The sequence below is a fragment of the Thermobia domestica genome, chromosome 13, assembly GCF_964235325.1.
Source record: "Thermobia domestica chromosome 13, izTheDome1.hap1.1, whole genome shotgun sequence".
Lineage (NCBI taxonomy): Eukaryota > Metazoa > Arthropoda > Insecta > Zygentoma > Lepismatidae > Thermobia > Thermobia domestica.
Genome location: NC_137466.1, coordinates 219,915,110 through 219,933,826, shown reverse-complemented (window position 1 = coordinate 219,933,826; position 18,717 = coordinate 219,915,110). Strand labels below are relative to the sequence as shown.

The 18,717-nt window shown below is 37.1% G+C and overlaps 1 protein-coding gene across 1 annotated transcript in view; it reads right to left on the bottom strand.

Annotated features, from left to right (window-relative positions):
• LOC145667977 (uncharacterized) overlaps positions 1–17,746 on the bottom strand; it is a 132,677-nt gene extending 114,931 nt beyond the window's left edge. Inside the window, exons 1-2 of the mRNA XM_081735402.1 lie at positions 17,456–17,746; positions 10,436–10,579 (exon numbers count right to left, since the gene is read on the bottom strand). Coding sequence (XP_081591528.1) covers positions 10,436–10,579; positions 17,456–17,650 — 339 coding nt within the window. The 5' untranslated portion in view covers positions 17,651–17,746. The remainder of the gene's footprint in view (positions 1–10,435; positions 10,580–17,455) is intronic.
• Between the last annotated feature and the right edge of the window lie 971 nt (positions 17,747–18,717).

Here is an 18,717-nt window from a genome sequence, read left to right as displayed (position 1 = left end):
CACGTTCCTCTTGAACTGGTCCACGGCGACTGCGCCTTTTGTTCAGTTAGCTAGTGCGTATATCTTTCCGGGCTGAAGCTCTTCGGTGATGACGTATGATGACAAGTTCACACTCTTTGGCTAAAGAAGTGCGGCCATTTTAAATAATCAAATCAGCGTTGAGCACTGAAGAGAAGTAAAATGTTTTGCGACTTTCCCGATTTTCCGGAGTTAGAGAACGTTCACAAAGAGAGTCGTTGTTTCTGCGTCGTATGTCCGTATATGGTTATGAAATCGAACGGAAGTCTACCAACACAGACGAACAAACATTCCAAAACGATGACAAAGAGTTTCTAGAACATTTTTATTTATACGAGGGTTGATTAATAAAGTTCAGAACGAATCTATTTTCTCAACGTTTCTTTTAAATTGCAAAAAATGAGCTGTAGGACGGTGACAATTATGTGCATTATTCGTAGGTGTCTATGTGGCAAAGTAAGAATAAATAAAATTTACTCCTCAACAATTAATATTTGACATTTCAGTGGAACAAAAGCTATCAATTTATTATTGAAACGAACGACATTATTTTTACCGATATAATTCTTTTCTGAAAATTTTCTCTTAATCACTTCATTACAGTGGCGTAGGGAAGGGGGGCTCAGAGGGGCCGCCCCCCAAAGAGGTCCGACAATGTACTTTGGTACTTTGATATTTGTATTTTTTTATATATATTTATATTTATATATTTTTTGCTTCTAATTTCCCTATATGTACTTATAACAGCACTTGTCCCCCCAAACACACATCCTGGCTACGCTACTGCTTCATTATGTTCAGCTTGATCTGATCCATCGATTATCTTATCTTTGCACAATATTATAGTTAGAAATGAGAAAAAAAGTTTAGCGTTAATCACAATTTAAAGTTATGTGTGTGCTGCCATCTGTTAGAGACGATGTGTATGTTGAAGATATTCGTCAGTTTGGCGTGGTTATCGTAGGAAGTCAAAAATCCGAACTAATTGGGATCTCAGGTAGTTCGGATTTTCGAAAATGATCAAGAAAATGTCATTTAGGCTTAGTGATTATACAGTACAGACAGTAATTACAATACCGTACGTAAGGCTACTTACATTTAATGTTTCTGAAGAACGTTCTTGTTCACTAAATTACACTGTTCTTGTAACTCACACTTAAAACTTAACTTGTATAGGCGTAAGGGAAAATAAAAATAAAAATAAAAATTTGTATGACAAACAATTACATATGAATGACCTTTTGTAAAAACACTGACTTCACACAACGCCGACGAACAACCCTATTGTTTGTTTATCGTTAGCGCTAAGACAAAATGTAAAAAGTTTCTAGGAACAGGGTTTGGTTATTTGACTTCCAGATTATCGACGTCCTACTGTATTATTTTTTAGGAATATAAAAATTAGTTTTTATCCATTTTGTCGAAAACTACGCTCACCCATATAATTTTGTTAAGGTCCTATGGATTGCTGTTTGTCTCACTTTTGGTCATCTTGTCATTAAACGCTAATAACATTGAAGATATTATCTAGTTCTAAGAAAATAAGTATTCTGTAGAAATGCTTCAATATTGGTCAATCCTACGTTATCACTGATAATCGACAGTCAACCTTAGCCTACCTAGAGGAATCCTATCGATGTTGGAAAACAGCAAAGAGAGATGCTATTCGTTTATTAAAACATTTCGGAAAGAGACATGGAAATATGAATGCCCAAACTTGTTGAAATGGGATCAAGAGAACGCCTAGTCATCTGCAACCAACCACACTTCGGTTATAACTGGGTTGTATAACAAACAGGCGCCGAATAATTAATCTATCTATTAAAATGCTACAATAACAAGTAAAAGCGCCTGAGTTCCAACCTATAACTTTGGCTTTCAAATCTTTAATTTACGGTTATGTGTGATTTCACGTTTAACAGAGACAAACATTTTAAGTATTTGTACTTTAAATTAGGGATGGGCAAAACCGGTTTTTATAAAAACCGAAAACCGGTTTCTATAAAAACCGAAACCCGAAAAACCGACATTTCGGTTTTCTCCAAAACCGGTTCGGTTTTCCCCAAAACCGGTTCGGTTTTTCACCGAAACTAACTTTTCGAAAACACATAAGACTATTTCTCTGGAAATGGATTCGGTTTCCGGAGAACAACGAAACACCATTCTGGTCAGAAATAGAACAAATTTAAAAAAAAAACGGAATCGGTTTTGGAGAAAACCGAAACCGGATCAGGTGAAAAACCGAACCGGTTTTGGAGAAAACCGATAACCGGTTTCGGAGAAAACCGATAACCGGTTTCGATGAAAAACCGGTTTTTATGCCCACCATTACTTTAAATAGTCTAAATTAGTTAACTATATATTTTTCCTAAAGTTTATGATATAAAATTATTGTTCAAAGCCTTTGTATTTTAATAAGCCTTCTTTAAAATCAATGGATGTGAATTGTGCTTCCATCTTCCAAGTTGTTTTAAACTATGTTTATATGTTTGTGGCCAATCCTTTCGACAAAGAGATCTCGGAAACTACAGGCTCTAGAAAGATGACGTTTTGACTGATCGATTGGAAATTTTGCGTAGATTGTCCAGTTCTAACTGAATATTTTAAAAAAAACATGGCCATTATTTCTTTATTACGTTTTTTTAGGGCACACTGAAAGCGTTGAAATTAAAAAAAAAAAACCTAAAGCTTCATATCCTATGCTTTATACACTCCAACATCACAATGTTGTATATTGGGTTTGTATATTGTCTCAGGCGTTTGTTTCATGGCCAAATAATAATGAAAAAGGAAGGATAACCATTTCTCGAGTCTTAAGATAAATCTGTATTTTTTGAGTGTTTTGCCCAATGAGCACCATATATAACTGACATTATAATTAATTGTATATGTAATGTATTTGCTTATTACATACTGCATGCAAGAAGAAAGAAAACACTGGTCATACATGAATTAGAAACCCCAACCGGAAGTAGGCTCAAATCTTGCGAGATATTGAGAAAAAATAATCGAAAAAATCTCCCCTTGCTGATTTTTTTTTCTTTTAATCAAGACGCCTTTCACTTGTGTCTGTAAAGGGACATGTACAGATGTCGTGAGGACTGAGAAAATTTATGGTCATAATGCGAATGATGCGCTGTGTAGAGAGCGCAGGTTCAGCTAGTTTTATAGTAAAATGGTAAGTTAAAGCGGAACTTACGGTCGAAAGCACTCTCATTTCAAATTGTGCTTCGGAAGACGGACAAGAATCTGCGATATAGGTACAACGGAGTAATTTGAACGGCTGATAAAATTTCAATAATGTTAACCATTTTCTTAACCGTAGTAGAAGCACATCTCGCCTTTTTAGTATAAATATAGTGGATTTGTAGGTGCTACTTTACTGGATTCGCTTTGGTTTTGAAGGAGCATTTTTTTATTGTTTCTAGCAAGTTAAATATTAAGATGTATTTTATTTTGTCGTTATAATATTTAACTTTGCTTTCTTATGCTCCTTTTATTGTTATTAAGTGGGTAAAGGTAAAGCATCTGGCATTTAACCATATTAGTGCCAATTGTACGCTGGCGCCATCCGGTGTGTAGTTTCCATACTACGTTTTGTATTGTATATTCGCTTCTTGCGGGGCGATTTGGATAAATTAGAACGGGTAATTTGAATAAAAGTGGAATAAGGACACGGTATTTAATATTTGTTTATGTTTCGGTTCTCATCAAGCATATGCATGTTTTGAGTTTTCAGATGGTCAGAAATTACAAGATAAGAGACAAATGATTCCAATGGAGCAAAGAAAGCATGAAAAAGCAATTAATTCTGTCGATGCTGAGAGTCAGAGCTATATTACGTTCGTTTCTCCAGCTTATACAAACGTGTTAAATATCAACAGAGAATATCAAATGGCTATACGCGTTCCTTTAGGCTATACGCGTAAGACATCGCTCGGTGTTACTGGAGGACCATGCTTGTTTTCCAGTGATTTAGAGGAAAAAGTAGGCATAGTAGACATATTTGGAATCCACAGTTTTGGATTTACTAAAATAAACTGTGTCGAGCAGCACATATATACATTTTATGTTTCTAAATATGAACTAGACATTTTTAAAACTAGATATTGTTCTGAACCGTGTAACGTGGGTTCCTGTCACCACGGCATGGCGCGTCCTCAGGTTGCGGATCGAGGAGAAGGCCTCTAGATATAGAGGTTAGCTGCGAATATACTGAATAAGCAGTCGCGGACAGCCGACTAGGAGTGGTCCTCCAGCTTGGGGGTTTGGGTAGGGCTAACAACCTCATCCTGTAAAAAAAAAGCACTTGTTCAGAAATATTCCCAAAGCCTCGGACAAGGACTGATAACTTGCCACGACCTCAGCAAAACAAAATGGACATGAGATTTGGAACATGGAACATTAGGAGTCTTTATAGGGCAGGCGCGTTAAAATCCGTAACGAGGGAGTTAGAGAAATACAGGATGGACGTAGTAGGAGTTCAGGAAGTTAGGTAGGAAGGAAATGGATCTGAGAATTCCGGAAATTTTACGTTCTTTTACGGGAAATGAAATAAAAATCACCAGTTAGGAACAGGGTTTTTCGTTCATAAACGTATATTACCAGCAATTAAACGGGTTGAATTTGTTACTCACAGACTTTCTTTTATTACTCTTAAGGGACAATGGTGTGATATTATTGTTTTAAATGTACATGCCCCAACGGAAGATAAGGATGACGATATAAAAGACAGATTTTACGAAGAAGTGGAACGGATATTTGACCAACTCCCGCGATACCATATGAAAATTCTATTAGGGGATTTCAATGCGAAGGTAGGACGAGAGGATATTTTCAAACCGATTATAGGGAACGAAAGTCTGCATAAGGAAAGTAATGACAACGGTGTTAGACTCGTGAACTTTGCAACATCCAAAAACCTAATCGTGAAGAGTACAAAATTCCCACATCGCGACGTTCATAAATACACTTGGACATCACCAGACGGGAAAACACATAATCAAATTGATCACGTTTTAGTAGATAGAAGAAGGCAATCTAGCATAATTGATGTCCGGTCGTTTAGAGGGGCTGATTGTGACACTGACCACTACCTGGTAGCAGCGATAATACGAGAGAGGTTATCGTTGAATAAAGGTAATATTCATTGTCCGAAAACGGAGAGATTCAATTTAAAGAAATTAGAAGAGAGCCAGGTAAGAGAGGAATACCAGATTGAAGTTTCGAATAGATTTTCGGCTTTAGAAGATTCGGAGTGCACTAGTGTTGAGGATACCTGGTTTGAAATTAGAGATAGCATTAAAATTTCAGCAAAAGAAAAATTGGGACACGCGGAAATACGTAGGAACAAACCATGGTTCGACCAGGAATGCATAAAACTAGCAGAGAAGAGAAAACAGGCAAAATTACGCTGGCTACAAAATCCGAATGAAATGACTACACAAAATTTCGCAGATATCAGGCGGGAAACTTCCAAAACTTTTAGAACAAAGAAACGCGATTTTCTGAAAGCTAAAATTAAGGAACTTGAAGATAATAGTAAAAATAAAAACATCCGGGACATGTATAAGGGAATCAACGAATTTAAGAAAGGCTATCAACCTCGTGCTTATATATTAAAGAAATCTGACGGTACAGTTCTCACTGACACGGATAGCATCTTAAATAGATGGAAAGATTTCTTTGACGATTTACTTAACACGCAACCAAAAACTAGTGTTCGTGAAGAAAAGGAGATACACACCGCAGAACCGTATATTCCAGAACCCAACCGAATAGAAGTAGAAACCGCTATAAAGAAATTAAAGAAACACAAATCTCCGGGTGTAGATGAAATTCCGGCTGAGTTAATTTTAGCTGGAGGCGAAAAATTGTGGAACAAGATACACAAACTCATTCTGCTTATCTGGAACAAGGAAGAATTGTCACAAGAGTGGAAAGAATCAATCATTGTTCCAATCCACAAGAAAGGCGACAAAACTGACTGTAAATTATCGAGGCATTTCTCTTCTGTCAACATCCTATAAAATCCTTTCAAATATTCTGTTAGCAAGACTGACCCCATACGCAGATGAAATTATTGGAGATTATCAGTGCGGATTTAGACGAAATTGATCAACTATCGACCAAATATTTACCACTCGCCAAATACTCGAAAAGAAGTGGGAATACAGTAGCCCGGTATATCAACTATTTATTGATTTTAGAAAGGCGTACTACTCGGTTAGAAGAGAAACATTATACAACGTTCTTGCAGAACTTGGAATACCGAGAAAGCTAATTAGATTAATTAAGATGTATTTAAATGAATCCCAAAGTAAAGTCCGGGTAGGAAAATTTTTGTCCACGAGCTTTCACGTCGAAAATGGCCTGAAACAAGGAGATGCGTTGTCGCCATTATTATTTAACTTTGTTTTGGAATACGCTATAAGGAAAATCAAAGATAGCAACCAGGGCTTACATTTGAACGGCATTCACCAGGTTATGGCATATGCTGATGATGTAAATTTAATAGATGATAGGAGAACAATAGAAAGAAATGCAGAGATCTTATTAAACGCTTGCAGGGACATGGGTTTAGAAGTAAATGCAGAGAAAACTAAATACATGGAAGTGCGTCGGAACCGGAATACAGCAAATTATGGACGCGTTAAAATACTAAATAATACTTTTGATAAAGTGGATACTTTCAAATATCTAGAATCAATATTAACAGAGGAAAATCATATTCACGGAGAAATTAAATGTCGACTAAAAGCAGGGAATTCGTGTTACTATTCGGTTCAAAATCTCTTGTTGTCGACCCAATATTGGGACCCAAGAAGAACGGGAATGGGGAATGGCGGAAACTTCATAACGAGGAACTACATAATTTATACGGTTTACCCAACATTGTTAGGGTCGTCAAGTCTAGGAGGCTTAGGTGGGCAGGTCATGTAGCTAGAATGGAAGAAAGTAGAGACGCTTTCAAAGTCTTGACTGGAAGACCAATCGGAAAACGACCATTAGGAAGACCTAGGTGCAGATGGGAGGACAATATTAAGATGGATCTCGCAGCGATTGGAATACAAAGTAGAAACTGGATGCAGTTAGCTAATGATAGAAGTCAGTGGAGAGCTTTTGTGAACGCGGCATTGAACGTCCGGGTTCCATAGGCCATAGAGAGTTAGATAGATAGATATTGCTCTGAAAGTAAAATGGCAGGAAAGGGGTGGTGTCAAGCGTTCTGTAAACGAAATAATCTTAGTTTGAGGAAACCTAAAGGAGAGTGAAAAGCGCAAGAATCTTGGTTTGAAATCTTATTTTGGGAAAATTAATGAACGAGTATCACATTTGCAGAAAAAAAAAGTTTCAAAAAGAAGGTTATCCGTTTAACGTAGTCTATGTAGATCAGAAAATTCGACGTGGATATCAAAGAAGATCATTTTCACAGGTGTGTTAAGTAATCTATCACTTTTAAAAGCCATATAACTTGTCTTTGACTCTACTTCTCCGGTGTCCCTAAGGCGCTGCTTGCTGCTGGTGACTTCACTATGATTCAGTTATTCAGTTGCAACCAAACTTTGTTTCGTGCTCTGGACGTTTACTTAAATTATAAATATCTTTGTATTATCACTCCTTTAGTGGCCTGTGCCAGGGTTCGATATTTTTTAAGCCAACTTTAATTCTCCATTCATTTAACATTTATCGGTGATATCGGAACAACTACATTGTCAAATTCAATACAGTTTCAGTTAATTATAATACTCCATTTCACTGATGGTTCCTAATTTCATCCAGTGTTTATGAATGTGGTTATTCATTGTCGTCTACTCTTGCTTCGTTCAAAGATCTTAGAATCCTTTGGTAAATTGGGAAGCAACAAGGAACAAGTAGTCCTCTTATCATAAGAAAGAATGCTAGCGATAAAAACACTGGCATTTAAATCATATTACTTTTTATCTTTACACACCAGACGTGCGAGGTTTGTACTCTCGTCTTGGCCTCACCTCACTGCTTCATCTGCTTTACGACCACAAAGACACACTAAGTGCACAAAAGGATTCTATTACAAAAAGAGAACACTGTGGAAAGTTGCAAAAATTACATGAAATTATCAAGAAAGAAAGAGATAGAAAAATGAGTTTTGCTCTAAAATAGTTGGATGCTGTTATTACAAGTCAACCTGACACCGGGTTTTGCTCGCGGCCACTTCCTATTTCTACATCTCCTTTTAGTGATGCACGCGAGACGAGACGAGAAATGGAAAAGTCTCGTCTCGTCTCGCCGCCTCAAATGTTGGTCTCGTCTCGCGTTTCGTCTCGTCTCGCATAAAATTTTGAGTCTCATCTCGCGTCTCGCGCGAGACTCTCGCATAGAGTCGCAGTCTCGCATATATTCTGGGTCAAAATTTTGCAATGTGTTATTCTATGTCTGTTAATGAATGATTATGTGATATTCTGTCCGAAGGCAGGTATTTGACCTAAAAGTCCTTTGGCAAGGTGAATCCATGGTGGTTTCTCATTGCTTTCCATGGGATTAATGTTCATAACATCCTAAGGAGACGGAACGTAGAGTTCAACATGGTATCCGAACTTGTGTCCCCTCCGCTCCAAATTAAAAGAAAAGTTGTGCTGGAATTTGATTCCTGAACCATTAATTTTCGTCAAATTAATAGCGTAATTTACAGCAAAACCAGCATAAATTGTTGCTGGATCAAACATTGTTTTCCAGCTTAGAGGTCTCCAGCAATATTTGGCTCTTCTAAAATATCGTCGCCACTATCAACATTTACACGTTTTGGTCGTTTCCTTGAAGGGTGATTTTCCATTATAAAGATGTTTTTATACCACCAAAAGCGCTTGTAGACAACAAAAGAACTCCTCACAACACAATTCTTTCGGTTCGTTCGCGCTTGTAGCAATGTTGCATTATCGCATTTTATCAACTTTCGCTTTCAACTTATATAGTGTTGCCAGATTCTAGAAAATAAAATTACTGACAGATATAGGGCCATTCCTACCATCTCGCACCAAACCTATAGGGCCATCTTACCAAACCAGTGTTTGAATTAAACTTCCGAACTAGAGGGGCATGTTTTTGATAAATATATAGAAAGAAAATACTTATTCCATGTAAAAATATTATGTTATTTCTGCGAGCCGGGCCGGAGACAAACTTTGACGGAAGGGGATTTCCCCGCCATCCCCCAACATTAATCGCTAGTAGTAATGTGAAAAAGACAGAAACTACAGAAATATCACATTTCGCAGCAATAGGGAGTCTTATTCGCTTTTCAGACCAAAAACAGAAGTTCATGTATTCATGCGCGCCCGCGTATAAAATTACTGACAGATATAGGGCCATTCCTACCATCTCGCACCAAACCTATAGGGCCATCTTACCAAACCAGTGTTTGAATTAAACTTCCGAACTAGAGGGGCATGTTTTTGATAAATATATAGAAAGAAAATACTTATTCCATGTAAAAATATTATGTTATTTCTGCGAGCCGGGCCGGAGACAAACTTTGACGAAAGGGGATTTCCCCGCCATCTCCCAACATTAATCGCTAGTAGTAATGTGAAAAAGACAGAAACTACAGAAATATCACATTTCGCAGCAATAGGGAGTCTTATTCGCTTTTCAGACCAAAAACAGAAGTTCATGTATTCGTGCGCGCCCGCGTGTATGTGTTTGTGTCGCAAAATAAAGTCCTAAATCGATGCTGTAATAAATTTCCAATTTACAAAGCTTTTCTTTTTTTAATGATGTTTAGAAACTAAAGAAGGCTTTAATTCTGAAAATCAACCTTGAATAATAATAATAAATCCCATAAAATGTCTATTGCCCCAATCACTTTTTTGTTCCTAGAGGCATTAACGCTCAACTTAGAAAACTCAATAAATGTAAAATCACTAAATATACAATTACATGTAATTCATAAATGTTGCGAGACTGCGAGAAGTCTCGCGAGACTTCTCGTGCGAGACTTAACCGAGTCTCGTCTAGTGTCTCGTCTCGCATAAAATTTTCACTCTCGTCTCGTGTCTCGCGTGCATCCCTATCTTCTTTAGCCTAACCGGCATAATCGTGGGACGTAAAACTCAAAAATTTCATTTTTTCCTATTTCTACAATTTTTCCAACTTGACGAAGACTGTACAGATGATATTGATAAGGTCTTTACCGAAGTAAAAACAAAGTTTGTCGCCAAATCTAGGCTTCTACAAAGATGGTATTTAATATAAGAAGCATATGGTAATAGAGTGGATATGCAGAAACGTTAATAGACGATATATTAGATCTCAAATATTTTCAATACTCGGTTCATAGTCATTTCCTATCTCTAACAGAGCCTCTGACATAAATGTGCAAAATAAGAATTAAATATGTTTTTATCCCTTACAGTTAAAGCAAACACGATTCTATACTTACTTTTGAAGTGTAGACGTTGAGATAGAGACAGTCTTCTTGGCCATCGATGTCTTTGGATCTGATGTAGAGATTCCTCTGAATGCAGAGCGGAGCGTCTTTTACAGCGTCTCTTACACCTTCCCATGGAGCAGGAGGCAATGGTGGCTACGTAAAACACATTTGAAAATATTTATTTATATATATCAGAGATAAAAGACAAAATGTACAGAGACAAAGGAAGCATATTGGCTTACATTACTTCCCCCCCCCAAAAAAAAAAAACACACACACACACACTACAAATATTACTTGGAGTTACTTCTCGATATGACTGTGGAGCCCTTCGATAAATAATGATACATTCGTTTTCTAATATTTCCACTATAGTTAGGATAACTAAATTTATCGTAGGTTAGCTTAATTTTAGTAAGCAATTTTTTCTACAATAGTTACGGTTATATTAGATAAATGTGATTAAAGCTAGGTTAGTTCCAAGCTAGTTTAGCTTGGTAAGTCACTTTAGGCTACCTTCAGTTATGTAGGCCTAAATAAAATTAGCTTTGGTATGTGTAGCTTAGGTTAATTCTCGTTAGCTTTGGTAAGTGCATTATAGATTAGCTTCTGTTGGATAAAGATGTAATAAGAATAGTTAAGGCTGCCCTTGTTAGGTTAGCTTAGTTTAATTTTGACAAATGCAGTTTAAGTTATTTTCGATTACGTTAGGCTAGTTTAACCCTTTTAGGATTTCCACTTTTTGAGGTAAATTTTAGACTTTCACTCAAACACTTACTGCTTCCTTTCTATTTATTGTAGGATCATGGTTCATACCTCGTTTTTTTTTTTTTTTTTTTTTTTTTTTTTTTTACGGGTAGAGCTTACTTTTCAATGGTACAACTCACTTGTCCGTATTATACACCAGTAACGGGAATATTTGGTAAAACCGAGAGATTTTTCGAAAATAATATTGTTTTTTCGAAATTTTTGTGCCCTCTGGCCCCGACCTGGGTTCACGTAGAAATCTGAATTTTTCTTGAATATATATATATATATACTTCAAAAATGTACTGCGTCATTACTGTTTAACCTAGAGTCATGGTCCAAATGTCATTTTCTTCAGTGTAACAAGCCTTTTCCATCGATATCACTTACTGTCTGTATCATACACCCAAACTGGGAAATTCGGGGAAAATCCGGAAGTTTTTTTTTTTTGAAAATCCCGTCAAAACACTTTGCCCCTCTGGCTCGGGCCTGGGTTCACGTAGGAATCTGATTTTTTTTTAAGAAAAAAAAAGAATAAGTTATTATGTACATAATATATGTGAAAAGTTTTAATCTCATATCTTGAAATCAAAGGGCGGAAAAATTGTTGAAAGTCTGAATTTAGGCCCTATATATACACACATGTATATACATATTATAAAAATGTACTACGTCATTACTGTTTGACCTAGCGTCATGATTGAAACGTCATTTTCTTCAGTATAACAAACCTTTTTCAACGGTACCACTCACATGTTTCATTAGTTTTTAGTATTTTTAATTCTACTTAACCCTCTCCTAAACTAAGCTAAAGAATGTTGTATTGCTTTTTAAGTCATTATCAATATTTTCTTTTAAATAAAGGAAACTCTTATTTATGGCCAATATATTTATCCAGTGGCGTAGGGAAGGGGGGCCCGGAGGGGCCGCCCCCCTAAAGAGGTCCGACAATGTACTTTAGTACTTTGATGTTTGTATTTTTTTTATATATTTTTATCTTTATATATTTTTTGTTTGTAATTTTTCTATATGTACCTATAACAGCACTTGCCCCCCCCCCAAAAAAAAAACACACATCCTGGTTACGCTACTGTATTTATCCATGCATAAAATAAATCTGTGCGGATACCAATTTACAAGGAATTATAAATACAATTTTGTTTTTCATATATTTATATTTCGTTTGCAGTAACATACACGAAGATGGAGTCAGTTATAATAGCCAAATTTAATGTATAATTGTACCTCATATACACAACTTATCACCATGAGATTGCCACGAGGCAAGCAACAGTACCGTGCCTCGTTAGTGAGATAGCAGAGCAGTACGGTCGAGGGTAGTCTGATGCCATCGAAATTGCATAAATTCTGGGAGGGGTTCATTGGGGATTGACTCTAAAATAGAGCGCTCACCTCTGCTGTGAGGAATCCGAGGCCATGTGCAATTGTTGTGTCTGTAGGTTTCTTCAGGTTCCCTTTCCTCCCACATTCTCACTCCAACGTTTCTCTTTGATAATGATTTGCTACTATTATCATCCGTCTGCTGTAGTCTAGGGGGGGGGGGGTGTTCGTGGGTTGTTAAATTAAAAAGTTTTCTCTTCTCACAAGGAACGGACATGAACGTGTCATTAGGACATCCGAATCAAACCTAGTCATTTCAACAAAGATATGTTCATGCACAAAAAAATAGGTGCCATGGACAACGGAGTAAGTCCCTGCGCTGTGGTTCATTACCTTGTTAGTATCAAGAAAATCATAGACTTCCAGTGAAATAGCTATTGCAACAACACTATTCATTAGATAGTCATGGTTTATAGTTCATTTTCTTTAGCATGAAACAAGTTTTCCAGAGGTGTTATATATTGGCTCCCATAACGTACCTGAACAGGGAAAATCGGAATTATTTCAGGAAAATTTCCATCAAAAATCCCTCCCAACAAATTTCCCTTCTCCTGGAATGTCCTCGGGTAAAAGCATATGTTCCAAATGTATATCGAAACATACTATAGAGGCTAGGAAATGAGTATACCAAGTTTCTCTTTGTTAGACGGAATATGTCTGTGGGGAAAGGTTGTGCATACGAAACCGAACCTATGACCTGATCTATAAATAGAACATAATCTAAAAATATTAAACACAGTACTTCGTAATAAATAGTATTACATTTATATTTTTTATATTATGTTCTCTTTATAGGTCAGGTTAAAGGTTCGGTTTTGTATGTACAGAGCATATTGGTATACAACCTTTCCCTTCATTTCTATCCCGCCTATCAAAACGAAACTTGCTACACTCATTTCACTTACAGTATTTTTTCAAGATACATTTGGATTGTGTGCTTTTAGCCGGGGCCAATCCAGAGGGGTCCTAAGTTGATGGGAGGGATTTCTGGAGGGAATTTTCCCGACATTCTCCAAATTTTCCCTGTTTAAATATCTTATGAGTCCCAATACATACCACCTCTGGAAAGCTTGTTTAATAGTAAAGAGAATGAACTATAAAAGATGACTTTCTAATGAACAGTGTTGATGCAATAGCTTTTTTACTACGAGTCTACGATTTTTTAAAATACTAACAGGGTTAATGGGCCGGGCCCCAGAGACTTACTTCGTTGTCCATGGCACCTAATTTTTTGTGCATGAACATATCTTTGTTATGTTTATCGAATGAACTAGACTTGACTCGGAGACCGAATGACAGAATCATGTCCGTTCCTTGTCAGTTTTCACTACTTTTTCGAGGGGTGCACGTTCAACATATGTCTCTTCACTTTTAATGTTCTTAATCATTTAATATAATTATTTCAATGTCAAAGATGATAAGGTATTTCTTTACAAAGCGAATTACTGAAATTCACCTTTACCAATACATTGGTAAAAGTGAATTTCAGTAATTCGCTTTGTAAAGAAATACCTTATCATGGTGAATCTAGGAGATAAAAACTGGGAGAAGAGAAGAGGGCAGCCAGAACCCAGAGTATTAGGTATATGATGAGTTTACTATGAACTTTCACATAATATATAAATGATAGCTTAAATTATTTTTGTCATTCAAAAAACTGGGAAGCCTAGGGCCCCCGGCCCCGGGATACATCCACCACTGGCCGTTATGGTCTGCTTGGGATGGTTCTCTCGTTTATATTGTTCAGTTCCCAAAGCTCTTGTCCTCAAAAGAAAAATAAAGAAATTACAAATAAAGAGAGTATTAATTCTTTAAAAAATATGAAGTAACAATTAATTTTTTCATTCAATTATAGACGACAACTTTCGTTATTTGTCAAGCACTGCTAACTAACTGGAACAATGTTTTTTTTTTTCTTTTCTAAATGTTATTTCTTTGTGGTTCCCTGGAGACGAAGGATGACTAGCTTCATCTGTGACTCTGATACTAAACGTTGTGTCAACATCACAGGTTGTTTATTCAGTGAATCTATCAAACGAAGTTATCTGCTATCAGCAGTCATTGGAAAGTTGCCACAACATCACAAAGGAGAGAGAGAGAGAGAGAGAGAGAGAGAGAGAGTAAAAAGTTGTTAAACAGCTACGTTGGAATGAAGATGTTTTTGTATAAAATCTATAAGCGCTGAAGAAGCCACACCTACAATTTAAAAGATTCGATTGGTCCTTGAACGAGAAAGCTTTTGACCTATATCCAACGTCTGCTTGAGAACTTGCTCCAACTACTCCACATGTAGGCTATAATCGAATAATAATACTAACAAAAAAGAATAGCCGAAAATTAACTGCAAAAAATTCTATAGTGAGACTGCGTTTATTTGGATAACGGGTGCCTGACCTTATTTTTTTAAAATCTCTTCCTGTGTTGAATGTCGAAAACTCAACCGAGAAAGAAGCTTTTCTAATCACGTTTTCTGCTCGGAAAAAAGTTGATATGGTTATTCATGGATCCCATGGGACCTAGAGTTATCTTTCTTAACGGCCCACGTATGTCCCATGAGACCTAAACATCTACTCTGTTTCGTTATTCCGTTAGGAAGCCGTTGCTTCAATCTTTGTGAGACTTTCTCATTAGGAGGAACTGACATGGCCCCTTCGAATGGTTTTGTGCTAACGGGGCAGTAATATTGCATTTAAAAAAAAAATCATTGACAAAATTATTATAACAGTCTCACGAAAAAAAAAAAAAATGCTACGCTTTCTTTACTTACTAGAACATTTAATATTTGTATAAAGTCTAGATACCTTTACAGAATATTATTTCATCCAATGTTGGATTTCTATATATTTCAGGAGAGACAAAGGTGCTCTGCTCCTTTAATGTGCATCGTACAACACCCTCTCTTTCCCCTTCTTTGATAAAATGGCACTTACAAAACTTAGTCTGCAATGGATAAAATGACGCATAGATTTGGAACAGTCACCATTTGCAGTGCTTCTCTCAGGGAATATGGCAATCGCCCCTCCTTTTACCAGAAATCATCAAATTAAATTCCTATTACTGTTGTCCAGGTCACGTCCATTACCAACGGAAGCCCCTCTATTTTAATTCCATTATTTCCCCTTGTATCGAACAAAATTTCCTGGCTTACTTGACCAGCCCACTAATATTTCTTACAAGTAATCTTATATATAAGAATCAATATTTGTTTGCTTGTCCCAGGCTCCTCATATTAGGAAGATGTTTAGAGCAACATTTTAAGGCTTATTTTTAAAAACAACTTCACATACAAATATTACTCACAATCTGGTAACATACTGTGGAGATAAGACAGCCCTAGCGCCCCTTGTGGGTGGGAATGGGTTACGTGTAAAAGTTTGTAAACGACCGAGATTACTGTCGAATACATATTTTCGGGGTTGCTAAGCTGATTGATGACAGTCCTAAGGACATTTAAGCCCAAGTTTAATAAACACTGAGCATGTCAGCTGTTCTGGCAATTGACTACGGCAACGGCATCGTTATTGTTCCCTGTAGTTCCTTGCTTTTTAATATTGTGCATAAACATTATTTTGTTCTGCAAAGCCTGGCACTACTGAATGTATACAAAGTGATATTCGTTAGTCACATTACTAAATGTTGAAGCTTTCATCTTGAAACGAAGATGTGCTATCCATTCTTCAACTACAAAACAGTGTATGAGAAAAAAAAAAGTTGATGGGAATCGCTTAAAAATTAAAAGAGCAATGCTATTATACGGGGGACTGTTCCCCCCTATCAATTCCAGTTTCATTCGTGGTTTACTATTGGGAGACCATAGGTCAAGTGATATTCACCATCTCCAACTAAAAAATAATTGAGACGGTTATTCCTATTAATAATCGCTTATATCTAGCTAATAATAAAAATTAGTAGTAGTATATAACAATAAAAGTACAAATCTGTAAAAACATCCTTCTTTTCTTTGTACTATACAGACGCGTGAATTGAACGCTGTCTTGCAAAGTGGAATAGAGCAACAAAAGTTTGACACCAAGTGCTGGAGATGTTCAAAGCAACATGTGACCGGAAAATTAAGAAAAACAAAGCACACTCAGCACATATTCGTACGGAATTCAGATGAAGAAGTCTCTCTAGCACAGAAGAACATCTTGTTCAAAGATGTATGGTCATCCACCTCTCTTTTGAAGGTTATATTCTTACAACGGCATATGGGAAATTCTCTAAGATCTCAACGGATAGAAAAGTTTTCCATCTATGTATACGAATCTATAAAGAGAGGTAAGTGGTCAATTCGTTTGTTTTATGAAGAAGGCTGAAAAAATTCCAGTTGGGAACCTGAAGGAAAGACGTCTTTGGTAGACTGCGAAGGAGATGCGGGATAATATATGAAAAGGTCTCAGGAACATGGGTAACAGTCATAGGCCCAGCTAACTCCCACAACAATGCTGGTGCGTGTTGCCTCCCTATAACATTGTTGTATCTCCTAGAATATCGTTGGACCAGAAGTAAAGTTCATTCAATTCACAGAAGTAAGAAAAAATAAAATGAAATCTTTCAGTTTAACGTCCCACGATTACATCCTTTAGGTTAAGGGAGACGATGATTAAGGCAAGTGAATGATGGTGGAATCAGAATGTGGGAGGAAACTGGAGTACTCCGACACGATGTTGTCCACCACAAACTTATTTGCCCGGGGATCGAACCAGGGTTCCCAAGCACCAGAGCACTCTACCACTGAGCTACCATGCCTTCCAGAAGTAAGGGGTCATGCCCCATCAAAAAATAAACTAATTACGCTAAGAGTAACAATTCTGATTGAATCGGATTTGCTCAAGATAGATTTGTTTCTGCGACGATAAACTAGTGCTTTAAATAACTTACCTTGAATCGTAGGTGTCCAAGCGGAGGCTGGGCGTATGGAATGCCAAGGAAAGCAAATATTGTTCTTCCACCCTGTGAGCTGATCTTCTTCCCACGTAGGAGTCCCTCTGACACTCGCACCACTATGTCCTCCTGACTAGAAAGGCAGGAGCAGGACAAGATGAGGATGCACAGAGGCAGAAGAATAGATGCCATGGTCTTTCCGCTGCGAATGCTTTAATACAAATCAAGGCCAGTCCACCTCCCTCTCCGCCAGTTATGATTTGGCTTTCTTTATCTCTTTTCAGCTCACGTGTAACTATTTATCTTTCCTTTGGTGTATGAAACGACCTGCCTCTACGACTTTCCTGGAGAAAGCAAAGGCCAAGGCGCTGGAGAGAACATATATAAGATATAACAAACACTCTTTAATGCGAATTTTATTCCTTTCTTTTAGTATACAAAGTTAGTACAAGAGTTCTAAATCTATGAACGAAGCAGCTGAGAGACCAAACGTTGTATTACTTTTCAACAAAGTTCCCTAACAATTCAAAACAATTTGCCCATGGACTTCGATTTGATTTGATTTTGAGTTTAACGTCCCTTTCAACAACAGGACTATATAAGATGTGGACCTATAGTATTAACGTGGCCTCCGAACGACATGAGTTTCCACTGGGCCTACGGCACGTTTATGATTTTTAAAAAAGTTTTGTCGATGCTGCCGTTCAGAATGTCATCAACGGCATGCATAACGTCATCATCGGTATAGCATTGAACCCTCTATACTATTTTGTCACACTGTTTTATTTTATTTTATTTTTTTTAAAGTTTAACATCCCATACTATTGTCCACCAAGGATAAGGAAGACTGATAATGAAATGGATTAAATAACAGTGGAATGATGGAAGTGAAAATATACGGCAAAGCCCGGAGAAAACAAAGAGACACAGTATTCGTCGACCAAAGCCCAGTTGGCGGAAGGTCGGAACCCGGGTTCACACGGGCCAGAAGCGACCACATGCAGCTTTAGTAAGAGTCCTGCATAATTATCCCCTGTTACTATTTATCCCCTTACAAGATTATGTACCATCACTACCCCTTTCGAATAACAACAACAATAATTATTATTTTAACATGTAAATGTAACACTAACTCAACGCTGAGGCACGGAAAAAAAAATGTGGACCTGTCTACGTCTCTTGCTGGTAGCAGTCGGTTTCCCCTGACTTAGAAGAACGGAAGCCTCAATGTAAAGTCCCTTCTGTGCCTAGTGTCAGGA